Below are 23,848 nucleotides of genomic sequence, written 5' to 3'. Positions count from 1 at the left end.
CTAAAAACAAGAAAAAAAATATTTTACTTATTAAATTATTACTTAATAAAAAAATTTCATGTTAGAATAGAAGAAAAATGAGTATTTATTTATAATTTTGTATCATATTATTGAAAATGAATTTTTAAATATTTTATTTTTATTTTAAATTTTAAGAATTAAGACTAAATTGGCGAATGTGTAAAGTTGAAGGATAAATCATTGATTTTTTAGAATTAGGATCAAATTGATAGAACTTATAAATATTATAGGGCTAAATTTGTTATTATGTCTATGAAAATGCTATGTCAATATTATGTTAGTGATTTAATGGAGGAGTGACTAAAATATTAAATTTCGATAATGTTAGTGACTAAAATAAAAGTAAAATTTGAATGACCAAAACAAAAATAAACTAATAATTGAGTAACAATCTATATAGTTACCCTAAAAAATCAATTAAATAATGTAAGCCGAAGGCTTCATTGGCAAGAAAAATGATACTTAAGGATTCAAAGCCCTGTTCGTTTTCCTATGTCTCTTCTCCAATCTGGAATGAATTCATTAATAACAGAAGTTTGGCATTAACATGTTTAGTTAACGCTTGTTATAACCGAAGTAGACCTATCAAAATATAATAAAAAGTTGTCAAATATTAATGAAAAAAAGGTTCTTTGATTACCTCTATACTTTAATAAACCTTTTAATGTGTATCTATTATATTTCTTAGGGTCGATTCCAATGCTATCTCTCAAATCTTAACTGTGACGGAGCTAGGGTCATGGAAAAGCACATATTCTGAATAGAGGAGATTTTATGGTGGACGGTAGAGATAGGAACTTCTTTCAATTTTAAGGTTTCAACCGTAGATTTGGGGGATTCAAAGCTGTTTTTGGGGAAAAGAAGGTTTAAATAGGGTAGAGCAATTTTCAGTTAAAATAAAAAAAAAATCGGCTACACTAGTTCTTTGATAAGGGTTATGGGATGATGGCCAGAGGCTCGCCGATACTAGTTTTTGTGATGAAGAGAGAAAGCAAAGGAAGAGGAAAATCTTTCGGTCCCTTTTTCGACTTGAATGAAGGACAGACGGTGGCTAAACAATGACGTAAAGGCAGAGGCTAGGGATCATCGTGAAAGAAAATAAAAATTGTTATTACTTTTAATTTAATTTAATTGCTTTAATAAAATATTTTTCATCTTTTTTTTTTTGTTAAAAATAGATATGCTAATTTTGGCATTTTTCATAGATTCTTTGATATAATTTTTTTTCAAGTCCTTAGACTTGATTGATTAACCATTTTTCTAACAAAAAAAAAATGCCAAGCCATGTGGCAATATAAAATTTATCCACGTGTCAACTCTAGTTAGAATTAACTTTGTTTTTGAAAGTAGAAATATCGAGAAAATTTATCATTATCCATTTTAAATATTTAATTTTGCTCGAACTTTCTTCTACAATTATGTTGTATTCTATACCATTAAGAACTACAAAAGTGGAAAGTATCTAAGCTGGCCCTTGGAAATTACATGGGCTTCTCGTAAGGTTGATACAATCATCCAACTGAGGCATGTGGGCTATTCTCTTGCCCAAAGAAACTGGGCCAGTAGACATGTTCTTTAGGGTCCGAATACCCATCCAATCCTCCATTTTAAGGGCATTTCCGTCAATCCAAATCATTCAAATACAAATTCCCCCGTTTTCACAATGCATAAAGATCCCGCCTTTGCTCTCGCTCTGCAACTCAACGTTTAAAAAGAAAATGGAGAAGATCTGCGTAGCAGTGAGAGTAAGACCTCCAATTTGCCATGAAAATTCTTCTTCAACTTTCTGGGGAGTCGATGATAATCAAATCTCTCTTCACAAGCTCCACGGCAGCCCAATTTCCGGCGTTTCTTACACTTTCGGTAAATTTTCATTTCCCAAATCCTTTTTACCTTCCCAATTCCAATTCTCATTCCTTGAAGTGTTTTTTTTTTTTTTGGTTTCTAGATCATGTCTTCGATGAGAATTGCTCGAATTCAGATGTTTACGAGCTTCTTACTAAGGATATTATTCATGCTGCTGTCGACGGCTTTAACGGTTTAAATTTTATCCCCTTTTTTAGCCCTAATTTTGATGGTCTGGTATAAAAATTGATTAATTTGTATATGATTTACAATTTTATTTATGTTTTAGGAACGGCTTTTGCATACGGGCAAACAAGCAGCGGCAAGACCTTCACTATGAACGGTTCATCTAACGATCCCGGAATTATTCATCGAGCAGTTAACGATATATTTCAGAAAATAAATATGGTAATTTAACGAAATTTGGTTCTTTCCCGAAGCAGTTAACGATATATTTTAGAAGCTTTGGCTTTGATTTTCTTCTTGTTGAATTGAATTCCCAGATTTCTGATCGAGAGTTTCTCATCCGAGTTTCCTACATGGAAATTTACAATGAAGAAATTAACGACCTTTTCGCTGTAGAGAATCAGAAATTGCAGATTCATGAGAATTTAGAGGTCAGCCATTGATTAAACTTTGATGCAGTATCAAATGTGTACCATAATGCTCAAAACTAACTGATTTTTTCTTGTTTGTTTTAGCGTGGGATTTTCGTTGCGGGTCTTAGGGAGGAAATTGTGAACAATGCTGAACAAGTGATGAAGCTCCTGGAGTCTGGAGAAGGTCCTTTAAACTTCTTATTTTTGCCATTGGTTTAACTGGGTAGTTGTTTATTTTTAATAATTTGTTTAAATCATTTTCCTTACAGTTAATAGGCATTTTGGTGAGACAAATATGAATGCACGAAGTAGTAGGTCTCATACAATATTCAGAGTGGTATGGTCTTTTAACATATTGTTGAACATGAATATTACTATTTTATTTTTAATATTCGTTGTATTTATTTTACATTACTAGGTGATAGAAAGCAAGGGAAAGGATACAGGCTCTTTTGGTGATTATTCAAGCAGTGATGCCATACGCGTCTCAGTTTTGGTATGTACCTTATATTACTATAGACTTTCCCCCCTTTTATCTAGTTTATACCTTGTCCCATTAGTTTTATGAATGTTATTTTAATTCCTTTAATTGAAAGCAGAATTTGGTTGATTTGGCTGGTTCTGAGCGGATTGCTAAGACTGGAACTGGTGGAGTACGTTTGAAGGAAGGAAAGTATATTAACAAGAGCTTAATGGTTCTTGGTAATGTAATTAACAAACTTAGTGATAGTGCAAAACGAAGGTACTTGTTTTGCTTATTCTGTGAGAAGTAACTTATTTGTATCGAATAACTATGTTCTAATTATATGAATTATTGACATGTAAAGGGCACATATTCCTTATCGTGATAGTAAATTAACCCGCATACTCCAGCCTGCTCTAGGAGGGAATGCGAAAACTTCAATTATATGTACTGTAGCTCCTGAAGAGGTGGGCTTACTTCGACTGTATGTGGTTATTCAATGGCTTGTTCTTGGTTTTCTTATCTTTTTGAGAAGGGGAGATGAAAATGACTCTCAACTGAGCATTCTGGTTTAATATTATTATAGATTCATATTGAGGAGACGAAGGGAACTCTCCTTTTCGCTAGCAGAGCTAAACGAGTTACTAATTGTGCTCAAGTGAATGAGGTTGGTCATTTTCTTATATTGCACCACATTATCACAGAATATATGGATTTCCAACGCTAGCTTGTATATAAATCATAAAATCTATATTATTAATAGAACCCCTGACTGAGTTGGTGTCATGGGTTAATCGGGTACCAACTCAGTTAGGAAATAAATAAATTCTTTACCACCACACCAATAATTATTCTTGAGTAAACTTTAAAAAATCAACTTTTAACATAAAATGTTCTCTCACCAAATTTGTGTTTTAAACATACCTCTATGTGATTTCCGCACGCATATACGTTTGATAGGATTTATAGTATTTATTATGTTGTTACATGACAGAGTAAGAGTTCAAGTTTTCATCTAGAATTTTTGTTTTAATTGATTTGGCATTGAGTTTGAAATGAAGCTAATCATAGTTTAACTTGTATCTAGGTTTTGACGGATGCAGCCCTACTGAAAAGGCAAAAGTTAGAGATAGAGGAGCTACGCTGGAAGCTTCAGGTGAGGATCAGGTGACATAAGCTAATATTAGACTTAAAAAGGCAATCTAAAATTGGTCACCTTTTTTCAGGGATCTCATGCTGAGGTGCTAGAGCAAGAGATATTAAAGCTGAGGAATGATATGCTTAAGGTTCATTATTTGTTTATTTCAGAAGGATTATAGATTTATAGTCTTCTAGCACCAATTATTAACATATACATTAACACATTTTTTATCTGCTTGTATTCCAAGTTCAGTATGAATTAGAGCGTGAAAAGCTTGAAATGGAACTAGAAAAAGAAAGAAGATCACATAAAGAGCGTGATCAGTACATTAGAGACCAGCTGATGATGATCGAAAACCTAAGTAGTTTGGTTTCTGATGGTGATGGAAGCTCTAGTCAGGTATAACTTGTGCAGACTGCAAAATAAGAGTATAGAAATTCCTATTTCTTTTCAGTGTGCTTCTAAATTCTGTTTGTGCTGCGTGGTTCCTAGGCCAGAAGATCACCTAGTTTGTGTATATTATAGCAGTGTTACTTGGAAAGCAATCCATCTGTCTATCTTTTAGAACACTTGATTTATCATTAAAAATTGTAAGTTTTTCATTCTGCTTTCTCGGCTACCCCTTTCAGTAATACACGTAATCACAAATCTTATGCTAATGAAATACATCTATTCCTGCATTACATGTTCCCTTTATAACTTCCTCTGCCATATTCTATTGACAGCAATGTGTAACTTTTAATGGGCTCAAACTTACACATGAAGTATAGGCCGTAACTGAACTGCGGTTGCAAGTATTATTTTATTTTGTCATCTGGAGATTTGGACCAATTGATACGAATTCTACATCGGTGCAGAGCTAATCATATGATTAATTATTAATGTATTTATAATCTTTTAGTTCGTCTCTAGGAATCCATTCTCTAATATGAAGTTTGACATCAAAATTGAAGCTGACCGATCAAAGAATTATTCATTATTTTAGGGTCAATTCTTCTTTTATGGCCGCTATTTTACAGTCAATTATGTTGTTGGTGTTGTTTTTTCTATGCTGAGGACAATTTATAAGTTTGGTTTTTGGTGAGGGCAGGGATCCATGAAAGAAAGCCCAACAGAAGAATGTCATAATAGGGGAGATGATTTTAAAACACCTTGTTTTAAAGCAGCTCCCAAGGCCTTTGTCGCCAAGAGATCAAATTATTCACAGTTGCCAGACTTCAGTCCTCTTCCAGATTCTTTTAGCGATGTAGCTGATGAAGACACTTGGTTCAAAATAAACAAGGGTTACATAGCAGACCTGGATTCACTTCAAACAACACCTGCAAGAAAAGTTCAATCCTTTCCACCAGAAGATGTTACTCCTGTGAGTTGATAATTTCAAAGTCATTTCATCTTCCATCTTTCAATCCGTCCCATGTGTTTTTAGTAATGCCTTTCTCTGTCATAAATCGATATTGGTCGTAATAAGGGCTGCATAAGTTAAATTTAATAAATGGTTTCTTTTTCAGAATTATTTGAATAAGAAATACAAAAAGGAACTCCAAAATCTCAAGAGACGGCTAGAACTTGTCACTGAAGAGAAGAACGAACTCCAGGTCAGTACATTGCTACTTGTTTAACCACCTTAGGGACTTGACATTTTCATCACTAAATTTCTGGACAATTCATACTTCCACTGTTTCAATTGTTGCATTCACAGAGAAAGCTTGCAGAAGATATAGAAGTGAAGGATAGATTAAAGGGTTATATATCTAAACTTAAACAAGAAGCATTACTAGCTAGGGAAATGCCTCAAAGGTTGTGCGGCTCTGTGACAAGTTTTAAAGATACATACGAGGAAGTTTTGTCAAAGATGCAGGTCAAAATGCATTATGTTAGTCTAATTCAACTTTTCATTTCTAATTTGTATGAAAATATTAACCTACTTGTTGCCATCCTTTGGAAACAGAGGTATACATTTGATGGGAAATCTTCAACTGCAAAACTGCTCCGTTGCATAAGTGAAATTGGGTCAATCCTTTTCTCGACTATGGAAACTAGTATCTCAAACACAACAGATCGTCACAAATTGTCATCTGAGAATGACTCTCTAATACAAGAATACAACAAAATGCTTTCTGAAAAGCTAAAAAGCACAATTACATCCTTGATTCTATCCGAAACAGCAAGCTCTGAGGATAAACAAACCAAGACTCCATGCAGCTGCAACTTTGAGGTAGTTGCCTGGTCAAGATACCATGTATCCATTTTGGTTTTATTTTTCGTGATGATTTTAGGATATTTCGTTCCATTCTTCAGGACATTGATTTTCTGAACTCTTTTTGCTATATATATTCTCTACATTTCATGGGTTGTGTCAATATTGTGTAGTGAGCAAAAAAGGAACTCCAATAATTCCTTCAAAGTAGTGTTTGTCCTTTGCAGAATGAAAATTTCCTTTGTTGTACTCCAGGATGACCAATATTTTAGAACTACTATATATTTCATTAAATAAATTCTTAACTTTCTTGTTATATGACATGGAAAAATGTCGAAAATTGATTTTTTTTAATTATTTTATTAATGCTTATTTGATTTTTAGAAATTATAGAAACTATAAGCGAACTGTAAAGGATCTTGATGACATACGTTTCCAAATAACCCTATCAAAACCCAAAGAAGGGCAGGGAGTAGGAATACTTACTATTTGCATAACGATATCATCAAACAACCAGATGCGAAACGGATCAAGGTTCCAATCTCCATCAGACGTGACCACTTCATCGAGAGAGCAATTTAAATTAAGATTAACATGCGTAGGAATATGCAAAATTAGAAGACCTAAAGTCGAAATCCAAGAATCTTTCCAACAACGTATACTAGTGTTGTTACCTATAGACTAGGCTAAATTCTCACGAAATAAGGGCCAAACCTTGGAAAGAGACCTCCACAGATGTGAGCACTAGCTTCGAACAATGGAATCCCATCCAACTAGAGCTAGCTTCAGATGTCCTTCGGAGCATCCCCAAATAAATTGCCTAACAATTCACTCAATTTCTGTGCAAACTCTCTTGGGTATCATTATTGAATGCATAAAATAATTAGGGATCGAAAAAGAATAGATTGAGCCAGTGTGACTCAACTAGCGATGGATAACTTCCTTACTTCCCAGCTTTGTAGTTTGGGTCGCACCTTTTCCACCACAAAATTCAAGGTGCTATTAGTGACCCTATCATGAAGAAAAGTCACCCCTAAATAAGTTCCTAGCTTCTGAGTTTCCTGAAATCGAAGCAACTTACTAATTTGTGAGCTTAAATCACTTTCAGTTCTTTTAGAGAAAAAAATATTACTTTTCTGAGTACTAATCCTATGCCTAAAAGACTTACAGAATTGTTGCAAGACATTCTTCAACACACACGCTTGCTCCAAGTTAGCTTTACAAAAAATAACCAAATCATCTGCAAAGAAAAGGTGAGATAAAACAGGTCTTGAACATGACAGGCGAATAGGGTGCCACCTACCAAAATCAGTTGTTGCACGAATAGAGTACCTTAACCCTTCCATTCATAAGACAAAAAGATATGGTGATAAAGGACACCCTTGTCTAACCCTTCTAGCTTGCTTAAACTTTTGAGTAGGAACTCCATTTCAAAGAATTTGCATAGTAGAAGAGAATATGACAGACATAATCACTCTTCGAAGGGAATTCGATACACTAGCAGCCAGAAGAGAAGCATCAATAAAATCTCTTCTTACCTTATCGTAGGTTTTCTCCAAGTCAATTTTTACCGCCATCCATTCCTTACCAATGCGCTTTCTTCTCATCAAATAAATAAGTTCTTACGCTATAATTATATTATTAGAAATAGCGTGCCCAACAATGAAGTCTGCCTGATTTTGATTGATGAAGTTAGGAAAAACCAATTTAAAACGATTGGTTATAACTTTCATTACCAACTTATAAAGGACAGAGTAGAGGCTAATGGGACGAAATTGAGAGAAAATTTCTGGATTCTCTGTTTTTGGAATAAGGACAATCAATGTATTATTCAAATTCGGATCAATGTCCCTTCTTACAAAAACCTCTTGTACCCACTCGCACGCAACTGGCCCAACAATATCCCATTGATTTTGAAAGAAGAGGGCATGGAATCCATCACTCCCCGAGGCTTTTAAAGGAGCCATATCAAATAAAGCCCGCTTAATCTCCTAATCCAATAGTCGATTCCCCAAAAAGTCAACATCCGAAGAGCTTAGCATAGGAAAAACGCCCAAAGAGAGACTCATCATGGACTTCGATTGCTCTCCATAAAGTTTCTGAAAAAAACCTACCGCCTCAAATCTAAGAACATTCTGATTCGAGCTGCACTTATCGTTATCAAGTCGCAAAGCATTAACATGATTAAATTTCCTCTTTTGAATAGTGCGGCTATGGAAAAATTTTGTATTCCGGTCTCCCAGATGAAGCCAATCACACCTAGACTTTTGTTTCCAAAGTAATTCATCATGACTAAGAATATTCTCTAATTCCTCTTAAACATCCATCTCGATTTGGACTAAACAGTTAGAATTTGATCACTTCATAGCCTTTTGAGTGCTTGAAAGTGACTTAAATAGTTGCTTTTTACAAGTCCCTATAAAACCATAAACAGACCTATTCCATTCCTCAACACATGAGGTAAACTGAGATAAAGGCTCAGTCATATTACTCAAATAGCTCCATTTGTCTTTGAAAAAAAGATGGGAAGTTAGAATGCTTTGTCCACCCAATTAAGAAGCGAAAAGGTCTACCCTTTGTAAGATTGGACTTCGACCTCATAGAAAGAAGAATAGGCCTATGGTTCGACTTAATTTACGGAAGGTGAGAAACTAAACAACTTGGAAAAGCTGACATCCATGCATCATTAGGTAATGCCTGGTCTAGTCTCACAAACTTCTTACCTGTCTACCAAGTAAAGGAAGGACCTGTAAACCCCAAGTCATGCAACTCAGCTATTTCAACAAAGCCCCTGAAGAGCGTACACCTCCTCCCAACAACACAACTACTCCTCTTATCATTAGGTGAAAGAATGGCATTAAAATCACCCATGATCAACCAGGGAAAAGACCTTGGTGGCATGGAAGCCATCAAATCATTCCAAAGAAACTTCCACTTCCTCCTGTTTGAGCTACCATACACAAATGAAATAAAAATGGAATTGGAAGGAACACTACCAAAAACCTGAAAAAGAATGAACTAAGGGTGATTCTGAATAATTTCAATCCTAACTGATTCCTTCCAACCCACCCAAATACCCTTTGAGAAACCAATAGCTTCAACACGATGAGAATAATTAAAACCCAAATTAGCAATGACATTATCCGCTTTCTTTCCACTTACTCTTGGCTCCAATAGACATACAATATCCGAACCATACTCCAAACTATAAACTCAACAGAAAAGGAAGTTTGGAAGTAGGTTATCCCAATCTGTCAACTATAGGCAATAATACACTTGAGCATAAAAAAGACAATAAGAGCTCACAAGTGTGTACAAGAGAATTATGAAAGTATTGAGTACAAAGGTTGTTTGATTGATGATTTTTTTAATATACTTTTTTTGTAGGATCTTTAGAAGCTGGTATTTATACCCTCTAATTGATTTCCAACTGTCTAGGTTATTGTGGTAGTTAATAGAGCATTTGGGGATGTGAAAACCAAGGCATTTAGTACACCTGCAATAGCGAGTATTGATACCAGATAAAAATGTATCAAATTCTTTTTACAATAAATGCTAAATTCAGTGATCATTGAAGTTTAAATATCGATACCATAACAAATTTACCGATATCTTATAAAAAGGTATCAATACTTGTTGATTTTGTGAGAAATAGAATGCCAATTTTGTATTGTTTATTTGAAGGGTATCGATATTTCAAAAATATCGATACTTTTTGGCTTGAAGCAATTCGACTTGTTTGAAAAATAGTTTGATTAGTTAAAAGACTTTTAACTTGGTTAAAATAATTTTAAGTTGATTTTAAAGTTGTTTCAAAAAATTTTAAGAGCTCAAAGTAGATATTCAAAATTTCATCTCTTAAACTTCAATTTGAATAATCATTTTATCAATTTTGTTCGATTTTAACTTTTATTCAAAAACACTTCAATTTGTTATATCAAAATATTTTATTAAGTAAAACTTAGTTTAACAATCTCCCACTTTTGTCATAACAAAATATTTGGTAAATTTGTTTTGAATAATTGCTCCCCTTAATAAAAGTCATTTTGAATTTAAGGCCAAAATAAAATTGACATACAATTGACATCCATTTGTACTTTAAGGAAAATGGTCACATAATTTGCATAATTTGCATAATTTGCATATGGTTAGCATAAAAGTAATTAATCAATTTACCTTAATTTACCTTTTCTTCTCCCCATTTGTTATATCAAAAGATAAATAAAACTTAAGGAGAAAAACATGGTTAGTTCAAAAAGATAGGAAAATTAAGAAATGAAGAAATAGAGAACTAACATAAAAAAATCACAAAGGTATCTTAGAATACAAAATAAAAGCATTAAGGTGCATGACATGGGTAATAAACAAAAGTAAATGTGCAAATGTTATGAACAATGCTATGCAAAATGCAAGCCTAGAAATCTAGTCTAGTCATCATTGTGAGGTGAGAAGGAAGGTGTTGAAGGAGCGCGAGCTAGGAGAGATGCCATTTGCATCTCTAATGTCGATAACCTAGAATTAACCTCATCTCTGAGTCCTTGAACATCAGTGTTCAAAGAATAGATAACATTGAGGATGACATCATTGATCTCGGATGAAGGTTCAGCTGCGTGAAAGTACGAAGCCGAATGAGAAACATGTTCAGGTGAAGGAATATGCTTCTGTGCTAGAATGTCTTCTGATGCAGTCATAAACTAACTAAAAATCTGACTAAGGCAAGTGCACCTATCAATTAATAGTATAGTTACGGTGAGCAAATATATAATTCTTGCGAGGACTAAAAGTACTAGTAATTATTTTCTTTCTATTATTTAACTGAAAAATTGGAGAGATTAATTTAAACTAAAATTAACTAAATTAATTAACTAAAGAACCCGACAAAGAATGAATCAGGAAATTAAATGATTAACAACCAAGAAGCTAAACAATACCTAGGGAAGAATTCACCTAGAGTTCATCTGTCATTATCAATTTGAATTATACAATTTCTTCACTTAGTATCTTGATCCATAGAAATCCCCAAATTATGCTAATATCTTTTTCGAGAGTAACAGCAACTAACTCTAGGTTAATTAATTGAAAATTTTTTCTAATTAAAACCCCTATTATCGCATTAAATCGATCTATGGATCCCCATATTAGATTTGTCTCTAATCCGTAGATTTATGTCGTCCTATTTCTAGGATTGCATGCAACTCCACTCAATTATGCTAGATCTACTCTTAAACAGGGTCTATTCCTCCTCTTATTTAAGCACATAAAATATGGATTAATGGTCCGAAAATATTAAACCAAGAATTAAGCACAAATAATTGAGAACAAGATTCAAGTATTTATTGCGTAAAATAGAAATCAAAAGACAAAATTCATCATAAGGTTTATCTTCCCTAGGTATTTAGAAAATTAGTTCATAATCATAAATAAAAACATCTCAAAGATAGTATAACCACAAGAAATAACGAAACTCATAATAAACTTCAAAGAAATCAAAAGGAGATCTTCAATCTTGATGGAAATCTACTTGAGAGTCAACTTCAATGGTGTGTTTCAAGTTGTTTTCTTCAATATTCTCTAATAGCTTACTCCCCCTTTTTATCTTTTTCATATATAGGTCTTAGAATGCCTGAAAAACCTAAAAATGTGTTTTTTCGCCTGTTTGGAGTGCAGTTCCCAAAATCCACACGGTTTGGCACATGGTCGCGTGTTAGCCTGTGTGGCTCATACGGTCGTGTGTACAACCCGTGTGGAATGGCTTAACTCGTGTGACTCTTGAAACTTGCTCTGATTTTCTAATTTTCACTCGTTTTTTGCTCTTTTTGCTCCCAAATGCTCTCTTAAGTATAGAAACATGAATTTAAAGGATTAGGAGCATAAAATTCGCCATTTTACATCAAATAATCATTCAAAAATGCATTAAGAATGAGGCTAAAACATGTTACTTTTTGCATTTATTAAATACTCCCACACTTAAGCATTTTCTTGTCCACAAGTAAAATTCTCAACCTACATTCAAGTTAACTTTCCTTAATTTTTCGTTTTCATCAATAATGTTTCAAGATAATTCACAAACAATCATGCATTGGAAATTCAACCAAAAGGGCACTAAAGATTCAAGCAATCTAAGCCAAAATTTTTAAAGCACAAAAACGTAGGTGTCTCCCCTTATATAAATAATTACCTTAAATTCAAAATCAACAGGAATTGACATCCTCACTAAAGATCACTCAAAGCACTCAAAGTGTTTAAGGTTCAAATATTGTGCACTCAAAAGTCGAATAGGAAATGTCATTATCATAGACTTGCTTAAAAATCAAATCTCCACCACTATAAAATGATATGACACACCAATCAAGAGGTCTTTAAAAGGTTTTAACAAAACTTAGGTTAAGGATATGGAAAATGCCAGAAAAGTCGATTATAATTGAAATCGAGTTGATAAGTTACCAAACTAGAAAAACATTCAGTTGATGAATTAACATAATTTACATCAACAAGACTAATCAATAATAAAAATGAGCTTTACAACAGAATATGCAACTAACGATTCAAGCTAAATAAAATATATATTTTTTATTTAGCAATTCAGCAACTAACCAAATCAAATCTCGATAAAAATAGAGTCAATAACAAGGATAATTTACAACATGCATATGGGTTAACTAACGGGCTAGAAAAAAGATGTGTTAGGATCAAAGGGGTTTACTAGGGTTTAATTCAATAGGTAAGCTTTTTACATGTTAAATCCTAAGTACCTCTATCATCTTAGTATATTAAATTAATAATATGGTATCGACATGCATAATCGAAGCAAGTTCTAGAAAAACAAATCAAGTTAACATACTATAACAAAAAATAAAATGAGCACGAAAAAATATATGCTCTATAGGCTTAAAAATAAAAAAAATATGGTTTTGATGTCAAACTTGCAATTTCAAAATTTCAAGATAATAATTCAATTCAAGGAGACAACCTAAAATATTTGTTTCTGAAAAGCAACTTATCATGCTTGACTCTCTCGTGTCTTAAGGTATAAATCAACCAATACATAACAATCCACAAATTAATTCAAAACAACATCAATAAAAATTCCAAATAAAAAAATATTCACTCTAATGGAAGGTATGAGAAAATTACTTAAACACAACAAATAATTTAGGGATTTTATCACAAATATACAAACAACCTCACCACACTTAAGATGTACATTGTCCTCAATGTACAAACAAATATAAACACAGAATAAACATAATATCAAAAGAGAGGGAGAGAACTGAAACTGCCCTGAATTTGGATGAAATCGCAGAATAGTGAAAATCAGAATCGTGGTAAATCTAAATAAAGTACATGTTTCTGGGTAAACTAATGAGAAGATAAACACATATAAATAAGAAGATAAAGAGATTATAAACTCGAATAAAAACAACCATCAAAATAAAAAAAACAAGAACATAGTTCAAAAGATAAATAAAAATAAAAAAGTCTTATACATCAAAATAAAACAACTAAAAATAAAAATAAAAGTACAACAACAAATAATATAAATAAAGCAAATAAAATGAAACAAATCAGTGATCGTTGTTGTAAAAGGCGTCAGGATCATGCGATGTATAATCAAAATAGGAGATATAAAGGTTCTGGAAAATCTGATGTAAAGCCGTGTCGAAGGTATCGAAACACTCAAAGCATCACTGCTCAAAACGGTCAAAATGCTTGGAGAGATCCTCGAGTGTAATAGCGGGAGTGGCAATAAGGTGACTCGGAGGTGGAGGGGAACGATGTGGGTCCGCATGGCGAGGAGGATCACCATCTGGTAACTCATCGTGCTCATCCTGAGGATCTGAATGAGACAATATATATCGATGGGGACCCACTCTATGTTGTCACTCGATCATCCTCATGTGACTTATAATCGATAATCTTTGCGGGATCATTTATCTAACCAGTGTAAAGGAGGATGTCTGCTCCGGAGTATCAAGGTGGCCAAAATACATTTCCACGCGAGTCACATAAGGTCCCAAACAGATAGGACCCTTCCTACTGCGAGTCTAATGGCAACAAGTGAGGGCGATGAAGTATGTAAGATTGAAGGGGCGTCGCTGCATCATACACCAAAGAAAACAAACATTAGTCGTGCTCACGACCCTAGTACTCTCCCTACGTCCCGTCATTGTGTGTACAAGAAGAGTGTGGATGTAACAGATGGTAGGAGGTAGGCATGTGGCTTTCGACTGGCTCGAGTTATAAGGTATTACTGTCTTGCTATATTAGACCAACAAAGACTCATCGAGTTATAGATATGCCGATATAGGGTGGAGAACCTTGAAGTGCTCATAAACTCATTAGTCTAGATACCAAGGGTCACTCCAAAACCTGAGACGCTCAGATAACGCATTGTACCACCCAATCGGAATGAGATAGTGCGTGGCTCATCATGTCTTGACATTGCGTGCTGCAGAAAAAATGTCGAGCAGGACTCTAATGTAAGCTCTGAGTAGGTAGGCTTGACGATGGAGAAAATACTGTCCCATAGAGTTGTTTCGATCAGTGTGCGCACTCTATCATCCAAATGTATGTCCTGTAGGGCCGCCCAATCGATACAACGACCTAATCTCAAGGCTCTTTACCATAAGTGCTGATACAGGTGCTTTTAAGGACCTAGAGGGAACTGGAGAATGGGAGTCTCACGACTAAGGGAGGAACCGAGGATAAGGTCACCCCCGGTGTCTTCCACTTTTTAGAAGTGGGAACGAAGACCTTATATTTACCACAAGTATTCGTCATAATGTATCTAAAAAAATATATATCAAACAAAGAAATCAATAGCAGTACAAAATAGTAGAGATACAAAGCAGCAAATAGAGTAAGACACATCAACAACCAACCCATCTCATGTCAACAACCAACCCATCTCATGATGAAATTGGATCAGATAATTTTAAAATAGGCAATGGTTCCTAATACAAAAACTAAAACTAATACTACGTAGAGAAAATTTTACTAATTAATGAAGATATCTAATAAGAAGAACCAGACTACTACTAAATAAACAGAAAAGTCAAAGAAACAAAATAAAACTCAAACTATTACTAATACGAAAGAAAGCAACATAAAAATGCTAATAGGACTAATAAATAGAGTACATAATAATAAAGATAATAATAAAAATAATAAAATAAAGAAAGAAAATAAAATAGAAACAAGCAAAAAGTGAGGGGGGACAAACAGTGGGGAAGTTTAAATAGCAGTGGTGGTGACCAGAGGGGTAAATCACAATAGTGGTCGTCGAAGAAGGAACAACGATGGTGGTTGGGTTCGAAAAAAAAGGAGAGAGTGGAAGGGGGTGCGCGCAAGGTAGATCTAGGGTAGGTTGGTGTATTGTTCACAGTGGAAAGGCGACAAGCTCAGATGGTTCACCCATGGCTTGTTGTCGGGGTTGTTCTCGATAATAGTTGCACAAGGAAGGTTAACGGAGGTGAGCAAAGATGGGGGAAGGGTAAGGTAGAAGAGTGGTTGGGTCGACGAAGAAGAAAATATGAGCAATGGGCTACGGTGGCATGAGGAGAATGGGGAAAGAACCAATGTTTGGAAGAGGATGGGATCGGCGGTGAGTATGGTTAGGCTTGACGACTGTTACAGTTTGAAGAGGAGGGGAAAATGGCGTGAGAAGAAAAAGTAAAAGTAAAAAAATAATTAGGGTTTGTTGTAAAAAAAAGGGGCACGATTGTCTAAAGGCCCGTGTTAGGCCACATGGCCATGGCTAGTGCCCGTGTAATCCCTTTCAGGCCGTGTGCCTTGAATTTTTTTAAAAAAAATTAAGCTCCAAGACTCACATAGCCTAGAACACTCCTATGTGTCCAGGCTATGTGCCACACAAGGCCATGTCGCTAGGCCGTGTGGGTCATTTTACCCAGCGTGATGCTTCGAAAAAGAATAAAAAAATACGCCTAGTATCCACATGCCTATTTGTCCAGGTTGTGTGTCACACACACCTTACGTGAAGCCGTGTGTGATGATCCTTTGCTTCTTCCACGCCCGTATGAGAGGCCGTGTAGGTCACACGGTCTACCACACACTTGTGTGCCAGGTCGTGTGTCACACATGGCCATATCTCCAAACCATGTAACTCTCTATTACCGTGTTTCAAAAGAAAATTGGAAAAATTTTCTCCAGTGTCCATACGGCCTAGGACATGCCCATGTGGCCCTTTCTTTTACATACTAAACATGTAACAAAATTAAGGAAAATAAAAATTCAAACACTCGAGTTGCCTCCCAAGAATCGCTTATTTAAAGTCCAAGTTCAACTTTCCCTTTTATGCTCACAGTTAATTTGGATCTTGGAGTCGGAGCTCCTCTCTCTCGTTATTAATATCACCACAGAGATAAGATTTGAGTCAATGTCTGCTTACCTTGAATGTACCATATCCAGGATGTATTAACTCTATTATATCGTACGAAAATATGTTTTTTACTACAAATGGGCCTGATCATCTCGATTTTAGCTTTTCAAGAAACAATTTAAGCCTTGAATTATATAAAACACACTCGATCTCCAACTGTGAATTGTTTTGGCTGCTTTAAACGAGTGTCGTAGCGTAGCTTTGTTGCTACTTTGTACAATCTTGAGCTCTCGTAAGCATTTTCTTGCTATTCATCTAACTCATTTAGTTGCAACAGTCTCTTCCCACCTGGAAGTTTAGGACTGTAAATCAGAAATTTTATTGCCCAAAATGCTTTATGTTCAAGTTCTAATGGTAAGTGACAACCCTTCCCATAAACAAGTCTGTATAAAGACATTCCTATAGGTGTTTTATATGCAGTCTATAAGCCCATAAAGCATCATCTAATTTTAATGCCCAATCCTTCCTATTTGTCTCTATGGTCTTTTCTAGGATGCATTTCAATTCTCGGTTCGACACTTCAACTTGCCCACTAGTTTGAGGGTGGTAAGAGGTAGCTATTATATGATGTACACTGTATTTCTTAAGGATCTTATCAAATTGAGTGTTACAAAAACGTGTACCCCTATCACTAATGATTGCTCGAGGTGTTCCAAAACAAGATAACAGTTTTTTAAGAAATATAACTACCACCGTAGCATCATTAGTTGGTAAAGCTTGAGCTTCAACCCATTTCGACACATAATCTCCTGCTACCAGTATGTATTTATTACCATAAGAACTAGGAAACGATCCCATAAAATCAATACCCCAAATGTCAAAAATTTCACAGGAAAGCATGTAAGTTTGAGGCATTTAATCATGTTTGGAAATATTACCTGTCCTTTGGCATCTATCACAAGAAGAAACATACATGTTAGCATCTTTAAACAATGTGGGCCAATGAAAACCTTATTTGAGTACTTTATGCACTGTCCTAATCTTATTGTAATGTCCTTCTATCGGTCTCGAATGGCAATGGTCCAAAATTTTATTCACTTCTGGTACTATAACACACCTTCGAATTACTTGGTCTGCACACACACGAAAAAAAAAAGATCCTCCCAAAAATAGTTTTTCACATCAGCAAAGAATCGTTTCTTTTGATGATGAGTCAAACCTTTTAATAAGGTGTTAACAACCAAAAAAATTGCAATATTTGCAAACCAAGGACTTTCAGAATCAACTACCGCTAAGAGTTTGTAACGCCCCAAAATTTTAATTTTGGGTATTGTGAATGTGTGCCACAAAATATTTATCTACTTTAGTGGTTATGTGTTCTGGGTGTGTTTGGGAGGTCTCAGGTTCAAGCCAAGACTTGGGCAAATTTTGGTATTTTTATGAATATCTTTGGTCAGTAGGCTTTTGAGTAAAAGTTGGCAAATAATTAACAGAATGGGCCTGCTAGTCTGGTGGATAAGTAGAGTGTTGGTGTGAAGGAGGTCCTATGTTCGAATCTTGGCATGGGTATTATTTTCACTCGAGCGTCCAGGAGAGTTTGAGATGGACTAAAAATCTGAGTAGTGGATTTAGTAAAGAGTTTGATGGAGAGAAATAATGGATTGGGGTGGTTATCAAATTATTCTGTTCATCTTTTTTCCCTTTTTTTTTTTACTTTCCCCAAATCCCTCCACTCTCTTGTAGTTTTTCTCTTCATTGCTGCCGAATTTCTGCTCTCTTTCACCCTTCACCTTCTTGATTTTTCTTTTCCCACTCTGCCTCGTGTCACTCTACATTTATCTATGATCGTTCGGTAAGTTTTAGATAACTGATTTGTCTCCAATCGTTAACTTTCTACTGAATTTTTTTGTTCATGCCAATTAGAGGAGGATTCAAGGGCTCGTAATCACCAATCGGAGTCTTAGTTTGTTTGGGAATTACTATTCATCAGTTGAAGGTAAGGTTTAGTAACTTATGGGTTAAAACCTCGATACGAGTTCCCCTATTCTGACTTTGGAAAATCATCAAAATTTGGAGAAAAATAATTAGGGGTTAAAATTTACATATTTAAATTATTAATGAGTCTATTTTCAATAAAAATAAATGGTAACATCATCCAAATTTTTTACTAAGAGATAATTAATTTTTAGCAAAGAAAGGTCGAAGCTGTCAGACAGTTTTATGGTAGAAAGGTATTTAAGCCTAGTTTCAAAGATATCAAGGGGAGCTTAATTTAGAATTTTGTAGCTCAAGATATAAATAATTTAGTAACAGTGACTGAAGTAAATAGCTTTGAAGGAACACATATAAGTAAATAGTGAAAACATATATGAATATTTGGCTAGCACGAGTTACATTAAAAAAAGACCACGCAGCCAAGGCCAATTTGGGCCACGTAGGCCACACGGGCATGTGGGCCCACACGGGCAGACCATATGGGCGTGTGAGCCCAAGTCGACTGCGAACCTACTGTAGGGTCGGTAAGCATCACTTAGACCCCTAATTGTACGAACTGATTGTTTGATTTATATATGTGTTGAGCATGATGATAGTATGCTTGTATACTAAACTGGTTATATGTATTGATGTCTTGAGATAGCATGTCATGACTTGCATGTTGCATTCCATGGGGTTGGGTTAATTATATTTAGAGGAAGTGTACTGAAAGGCTCTTAAGCCTAACATATTGGCAGCTTAGCTGAAAATTACTGTTTTGTGCCACATTCGGTACTACCTGGAGTGTAGAGATGGGTGGGTTGATTTGATCCCCACATGGAGTGTAGGGTTGGACGGAGATGGTGTGTAGAGGCTGGTTGGGTAGGACTTTGTTACTAAATACTACATGACTGCTACTGCTACTGTGATGGGCTAAGTCCCTACTGCATATTTGATACTGTACTAAGATGGGCTAAGGCCCAAACTGTTACAGATATTGAAAAAGGGCTTAGGCCCAGGACTGCTTTAACTGTGCACTGTGATTTGCTATTGTTTGTTTTTTGTGGGATTACACACTGAGTTTTCGTAAACTCACCCCTTTTGTTTAAATGTGCACAAGTAGTGCGGTGGAGGACTATTTTCGGTGACCGCGATAATTGGTTTTATTTCTATTCTTTTTTTACTAGCTAAGTTTTTGTGTTATAATTGGACTTTTGGACTTTGATTTTGGGTTTTAATTATCTTTACCTTATGGATTACAACTGCTAGTAGTAGGAAACCTAAGTTTTCAAAAGAAACAAATATTTTTCCTAAACGCACGATTGTTTAATCTGTTTTAAAAGCTTCCGCAAACGAATAATGTTTTGAAACTATCGACTAAATGAGCAACACAATTTTGGAACTAATAAGATATTAAAATAAGGAATTCAATGGTTATGGTTTTAATGCATCGACATGGTTTTGAAACACCCTATCATATGACATCGCTAGATCGGGTCATAACGTCTGGGCCGAGTTTGGTGTGTTACAGAGTTATTCTTCAAGAAACGAGTTATTTATTTCCTTTTCATTAAGCTTTTCAAGGTGAGGATTCTCGATCCTTTAGACGTGGTCTGCTGTAAGATTTTTAGCTCCTTTCTTATCTTTAATCTCCAAATCAAGATCCTGCAACAATAAAATCCACCTTATAAGTCGAGGTTTTGCATACGGTTTAGTAAGAAGGTAACGAAGATCAAAGTGATCAGTGTACACAATAATTTTAGACAATATTAAATAAGGCCTAAATTTATCAAATGCAAAAACCACAGCTAGCAATTGTTTTTTTTTTTTGGTAGTGGTGTAATTCTCTTGTGCATCTATCAAAGTCTTACTAGCATAATAAATCGGCTGAAAATGCTTCTCTTCGTTTTCCAAGTACTACACCTACTACAAAATCACTCGCATCACACATTAGTTTAAAGGGTAAATTCCAATCAGGTGCAACTATAATCGAGGTATTAATTAATTTTTCCTTAAGAACATCAAACACCTCTAAACATTCCTAACTGAAATTAAATGACACATCTTTTTCCAGCAAATTAGTTAAATATTTCGCTATTTTAGAAAAATCTTTAATAAATCGCCTATAGAACCCAACATGTCCTAAGAAACTTCTGAAAGCCTTAACTGAATTAGAAGAAGGTAATTTTTTGATGGTTTCAATTTTCGCTCTATTGACCTTGATCCCTTTGTTAGAAATTTTATGACCCAAAACAACTCCTTCTTAAACCATGAAGTGACACTTTCACTAATTAAGCACAAGGTTCATTTCCTTGCATCTCATTAAATCTCATTTTAAATTTTTAAGGTAATTATGGAAATAATTACTGAATACCGAGAAGTCGTCCATAAATACCTCTATAATGTCGTCTATGAGTTCATCAAAGATGGATAACATGCAATGTTAAAAAGTGGCAGGAGCGTTACATAATCCAAAAGGCATTCTTTGGTAAGAAAATGTACCATATGGACATGTAAATGTCAATTTTTTTTATCCTCGAGAGCTATTAGGATTTGGAAGTAGCCAGAAGGTCCATCTAGGAAGCAATAATACATGTGACTAGATAATCTCTCCAACATTTGATCCACAAACGGTAAAGGAAAATGGTATTTCCTTGTAGCATCATTCAGCTTCCTATATTCAATACAAATTCTCCATCCCATGACTGTTCTTATTGGAATCAACTTGTTCTTTTCATTAGCCACAAAATTCATACCTCCTTTCTTAGGAACAACCTACTCAGGACTCACCCAAGTACTATCAGATATGGGATAAATAACTCTAGCGCCAAGAAGTTTAATTACCTCAGCCTTGACAACTTCCTTCATGATGGGATTTAACCTCCTTTGAGCTTACACACATGGCTTATACTCATCTTCCATTAAAATCTTGTGAGTACAAAAAGAAGGACTAATTCCTCTAATGTTAGAAATTTTCCAAGCTATAGCTCTTTTGTTTTTTTCAACACTTGCAATAACTCATCTTTATCATTCAGTTTTAAATCCAAAGAAGTAATCATTGGTAATCTAGAATTGTTTCCGTGGAAGGCATACTCCAAATGATTTGGCAATTGCTTTAATTCCAATTTGGGAGGTTCTTCAATAAAGGGTTTCAACTTTAGTTCTTTACTTATCTCAATAACCTCAAAAACTTTCTGTCTTAGTGGAGACTCATTAATGTCTAAATTAGTTTTCATCTCATTCATCACAACATTATCTCCATTGACCTCCTCTCCTTGAACAAGACACAATTCCAACGTGTCCTTATGAATAATTTCTTACAATGAATCTTGAATAGCATGATCAATAAAGTTGATAAAATAATAGGAATCATCTTGCTCTCTAGAAAATCACATGGCATCATAAATTTGAAAATTGATCTTATCATCACATACCCTAAGCACAAGTTTACCATTACCCACATTAATAATAGCTCTAGCAGTAGCTAAAAAGGGTCAACCTAAAATTAAAGGCACCTCAATATCCTCATCCCTGTCAAGTATAACAAAATCAACAGGGAATATAAATTTATCTACTTTCATAAGTAAATCTTCAATAATACTCTTAGGATATTTAACAAATCTGTCAACAATTTGAATACTCATCTTAGTGGGTTTAGGTTCCCCAAGACCAAGTTGCTTGAACATTTTATAAGGCATTAAATTAATACTAGCACCCAAATCAACTAATGCTTTTTAAATATTTAAACTACCAATAAAACAAGGGATAGTAAAACTTTCTAAACCTTTCAGCTTAGTAGGTAGTTTATTTTGGAGAATGGCTGAACACTCCTCATTGAGTTCCACAATGGATAGCTCTTTTAACTTCCTTTTATTTATCAATAGCTCCTTTAAAAATTTCACATATGTGGGCATCTGCAAAAGAGCTTCAAGAAAAGGTAAGTTAATATGTAATTGCTTAAAAAATTAAGAAATTTACCAATTTGTTCATCCATGTGGTCTTTCTTCAACTTTGTTGGATATAGGATCGATGGTTTGTATTTTTTAAGCACCATGTTTCATTTTTTCGATTTTTGTCACACTATCATCTTTCTCATCAGTTTCTTGTTTCAACTTCTTTTTAGGCTCTAACAACACTTCCCCATTCCTCAATGTAATTGCCTTCAAATGCTCATTTGGGTTTGGTTCAGTGTTACTAGGTAAACTATCTTGCTGTCTTTCTGAAACCAGTTTAGCAGGCTGTCCAATTTGATTTTCTAATTCATGAATTGATGCTTGCTACTTTTCAAAGCTATCTTAGTGTTTTGAAATTGAGTTTCAGAAACTGAAATAAATTTAGCAAGCATCTCTTCAAGGTTCGGTTTCTTTTCTTGCTGAAAGGTTGTTGAAAACTCGGAAGGGGTTGTGACCTTTGATTTCCTTGACCAGCCCAAGAGAAATTTGGATGGTTCCTCCAACCTGCATTATAAATATTGCTATAGGGGTTATTTTGAGATTTAGGATTATTACCCATAAAATCGACTAGTGCATGCTCTATGCTAGACTTGATGGGTGAATATTCTGAATTAATCATCCCCACTCCATTCGTATCACATTACATCACTGGATTCATTTGTTTATAAAAATTTAACCATCAATTTTCTTACCAAGAGCTTGAACCTAATTTACCGACATAGAAACTACATCAATATCAAAAACTCCGGTTGCCTTAACAGGTTTTGCTCTTGTAGTGCCATCTCCTTAATAAATTTTTGAGCTGCCTCAGGTGTTTTGTTGTTCAATGTTCCTCAAACTGCTGCATCAATCATCTATCTAGTCAAAGTATTCAAATCATTGTAAAAAGTTTGAACTTGGAGCCACAAAAGTAGTCCATGGTGATGACACCTTCTCAACAAATCCTTAAATCTCTCCCATGTATCATAAATAGTTTCTATATCAAACTGAACAAAATAATAGATGTCGTTCCTCAACTTAGCTATTTTTTCAGTGGAAAATATTTTAACAAAAAATTTTCAGTCATTTGCGCCCAAGTAGTGATAGAAACTCATGGCAATGAATTTAACCACTATTTTTCTTTGCTCCTCAATAAGAATGGGAACAACCGTAAGTGTATGGCATCATCAGTAACGACATTAATCTTGAAAGTGTCTCGAATCTCTAGAAAGTTGGCCAAATGAGCATTCAGATCTTCATCTTGCAAACCATCAAACTAAACATATTGTTGCATTATCTGAATTGTGTTTGAATTTATCTCAAAATTGTTTGCATTA

The 23,848-nt window shown here is 34.7% G+C and overlaps 1 protein-coding gene and 1 non-coding gene across 2 annotated transcripts; both read left to right on the top strand.

Moving 5' to 3' along the window:
- The first annotated feature begins 1,675 nt into the window (after window positions 1–1,675).
- LOC105797284 (kinesin-like protein KIN-7N) lies at window positions 1,676–6,571 on the top strand. Its single transcript, XM_012627243.2, has 17 exons — window positions 1,676–1,884; window positions 1,970–2,059; window positions 2,156–2,274; window positions 2,370–2,483; window positions 2,568–2,649; window positions 2,735–2,802; window positions 2,884–2,961; window positions 3,065–3,207; window positions 3,293–3,395; window positions 3,515–3,595; window positions 4,016–4,084; window positions 4,155–4,214; window positions 4,322–4,468; window positions 5,160–5,432; window positions 5,578–5,664; window positions 5,769–5,927; window positions 6,018–6,571. The coding sequence occupies exons 1-17, from the start codon at window positions 1,740–1,742 to the stop codon at window positions 6,381–6,383; spliced, it is 2,184 nt and encodes a 727-aa protein (XP_012482697.1). The 5' UTR covers window positions 1,676–1,739; the 3' UTR covers window positions 6,384–6,571.
- A 16,873-nt stretch (window positions 6,572–23,444) lies between these two features.
- LOC128040130 (small nucleolar RNA R71) lies at window positions 23,445–23,551 on the top strand. Its single transcript, XR_008194790.1, has one exon. It is a non-coding gene; the product is annotated as a small nucleolar RNA R71 (small nucleolar RNA).
- Window positions 23,552–23,848: the final 297 nt, after the last annotated feature.

Source organism: Gossypium raimondii, chromosome 3 (assembly GCF_025698545.1).
Source record: "Gossypium raimondii isolate GPD5lz chromosome 3, ASM2569854v1, whole genome shotgun sequence".
Lineage (NCBI taxonomy): Eukaryota > Viridiplantae > Streptophyta > Magnoliopsida > Malvales > Malvaceae > Gossypium > Gossypium raimondii.
This window is presented reverse-complemented; position numbering and strand designations above follow the sequence as displayed.

Excerpts from the sequence above, each read along its gene's own strand:
- LOC105797284 (XM_012627243.2), top strand. The coding sequence starts at position 1,740 with ATGGAGAAGATCTGCGTAGCAGTGAGAGTAAGACCTCCAATTTGCCAT. Across the intron at positions 2,275-2,369 it reads TATTTCAGAAAATAAATATG|ATTTCTGATCGAGAGTTTCT; the intron begins GTAATTTAACGA and ends TTGAATTCCCAG. Across the intron at positions 3,396-3,514 it reads GTACTGTAGCTCCTGAAGAG|ATTCATATTGAGGAGACGAA; the intron begins GTGGGCTTACTT and ends ATATTATTATAG.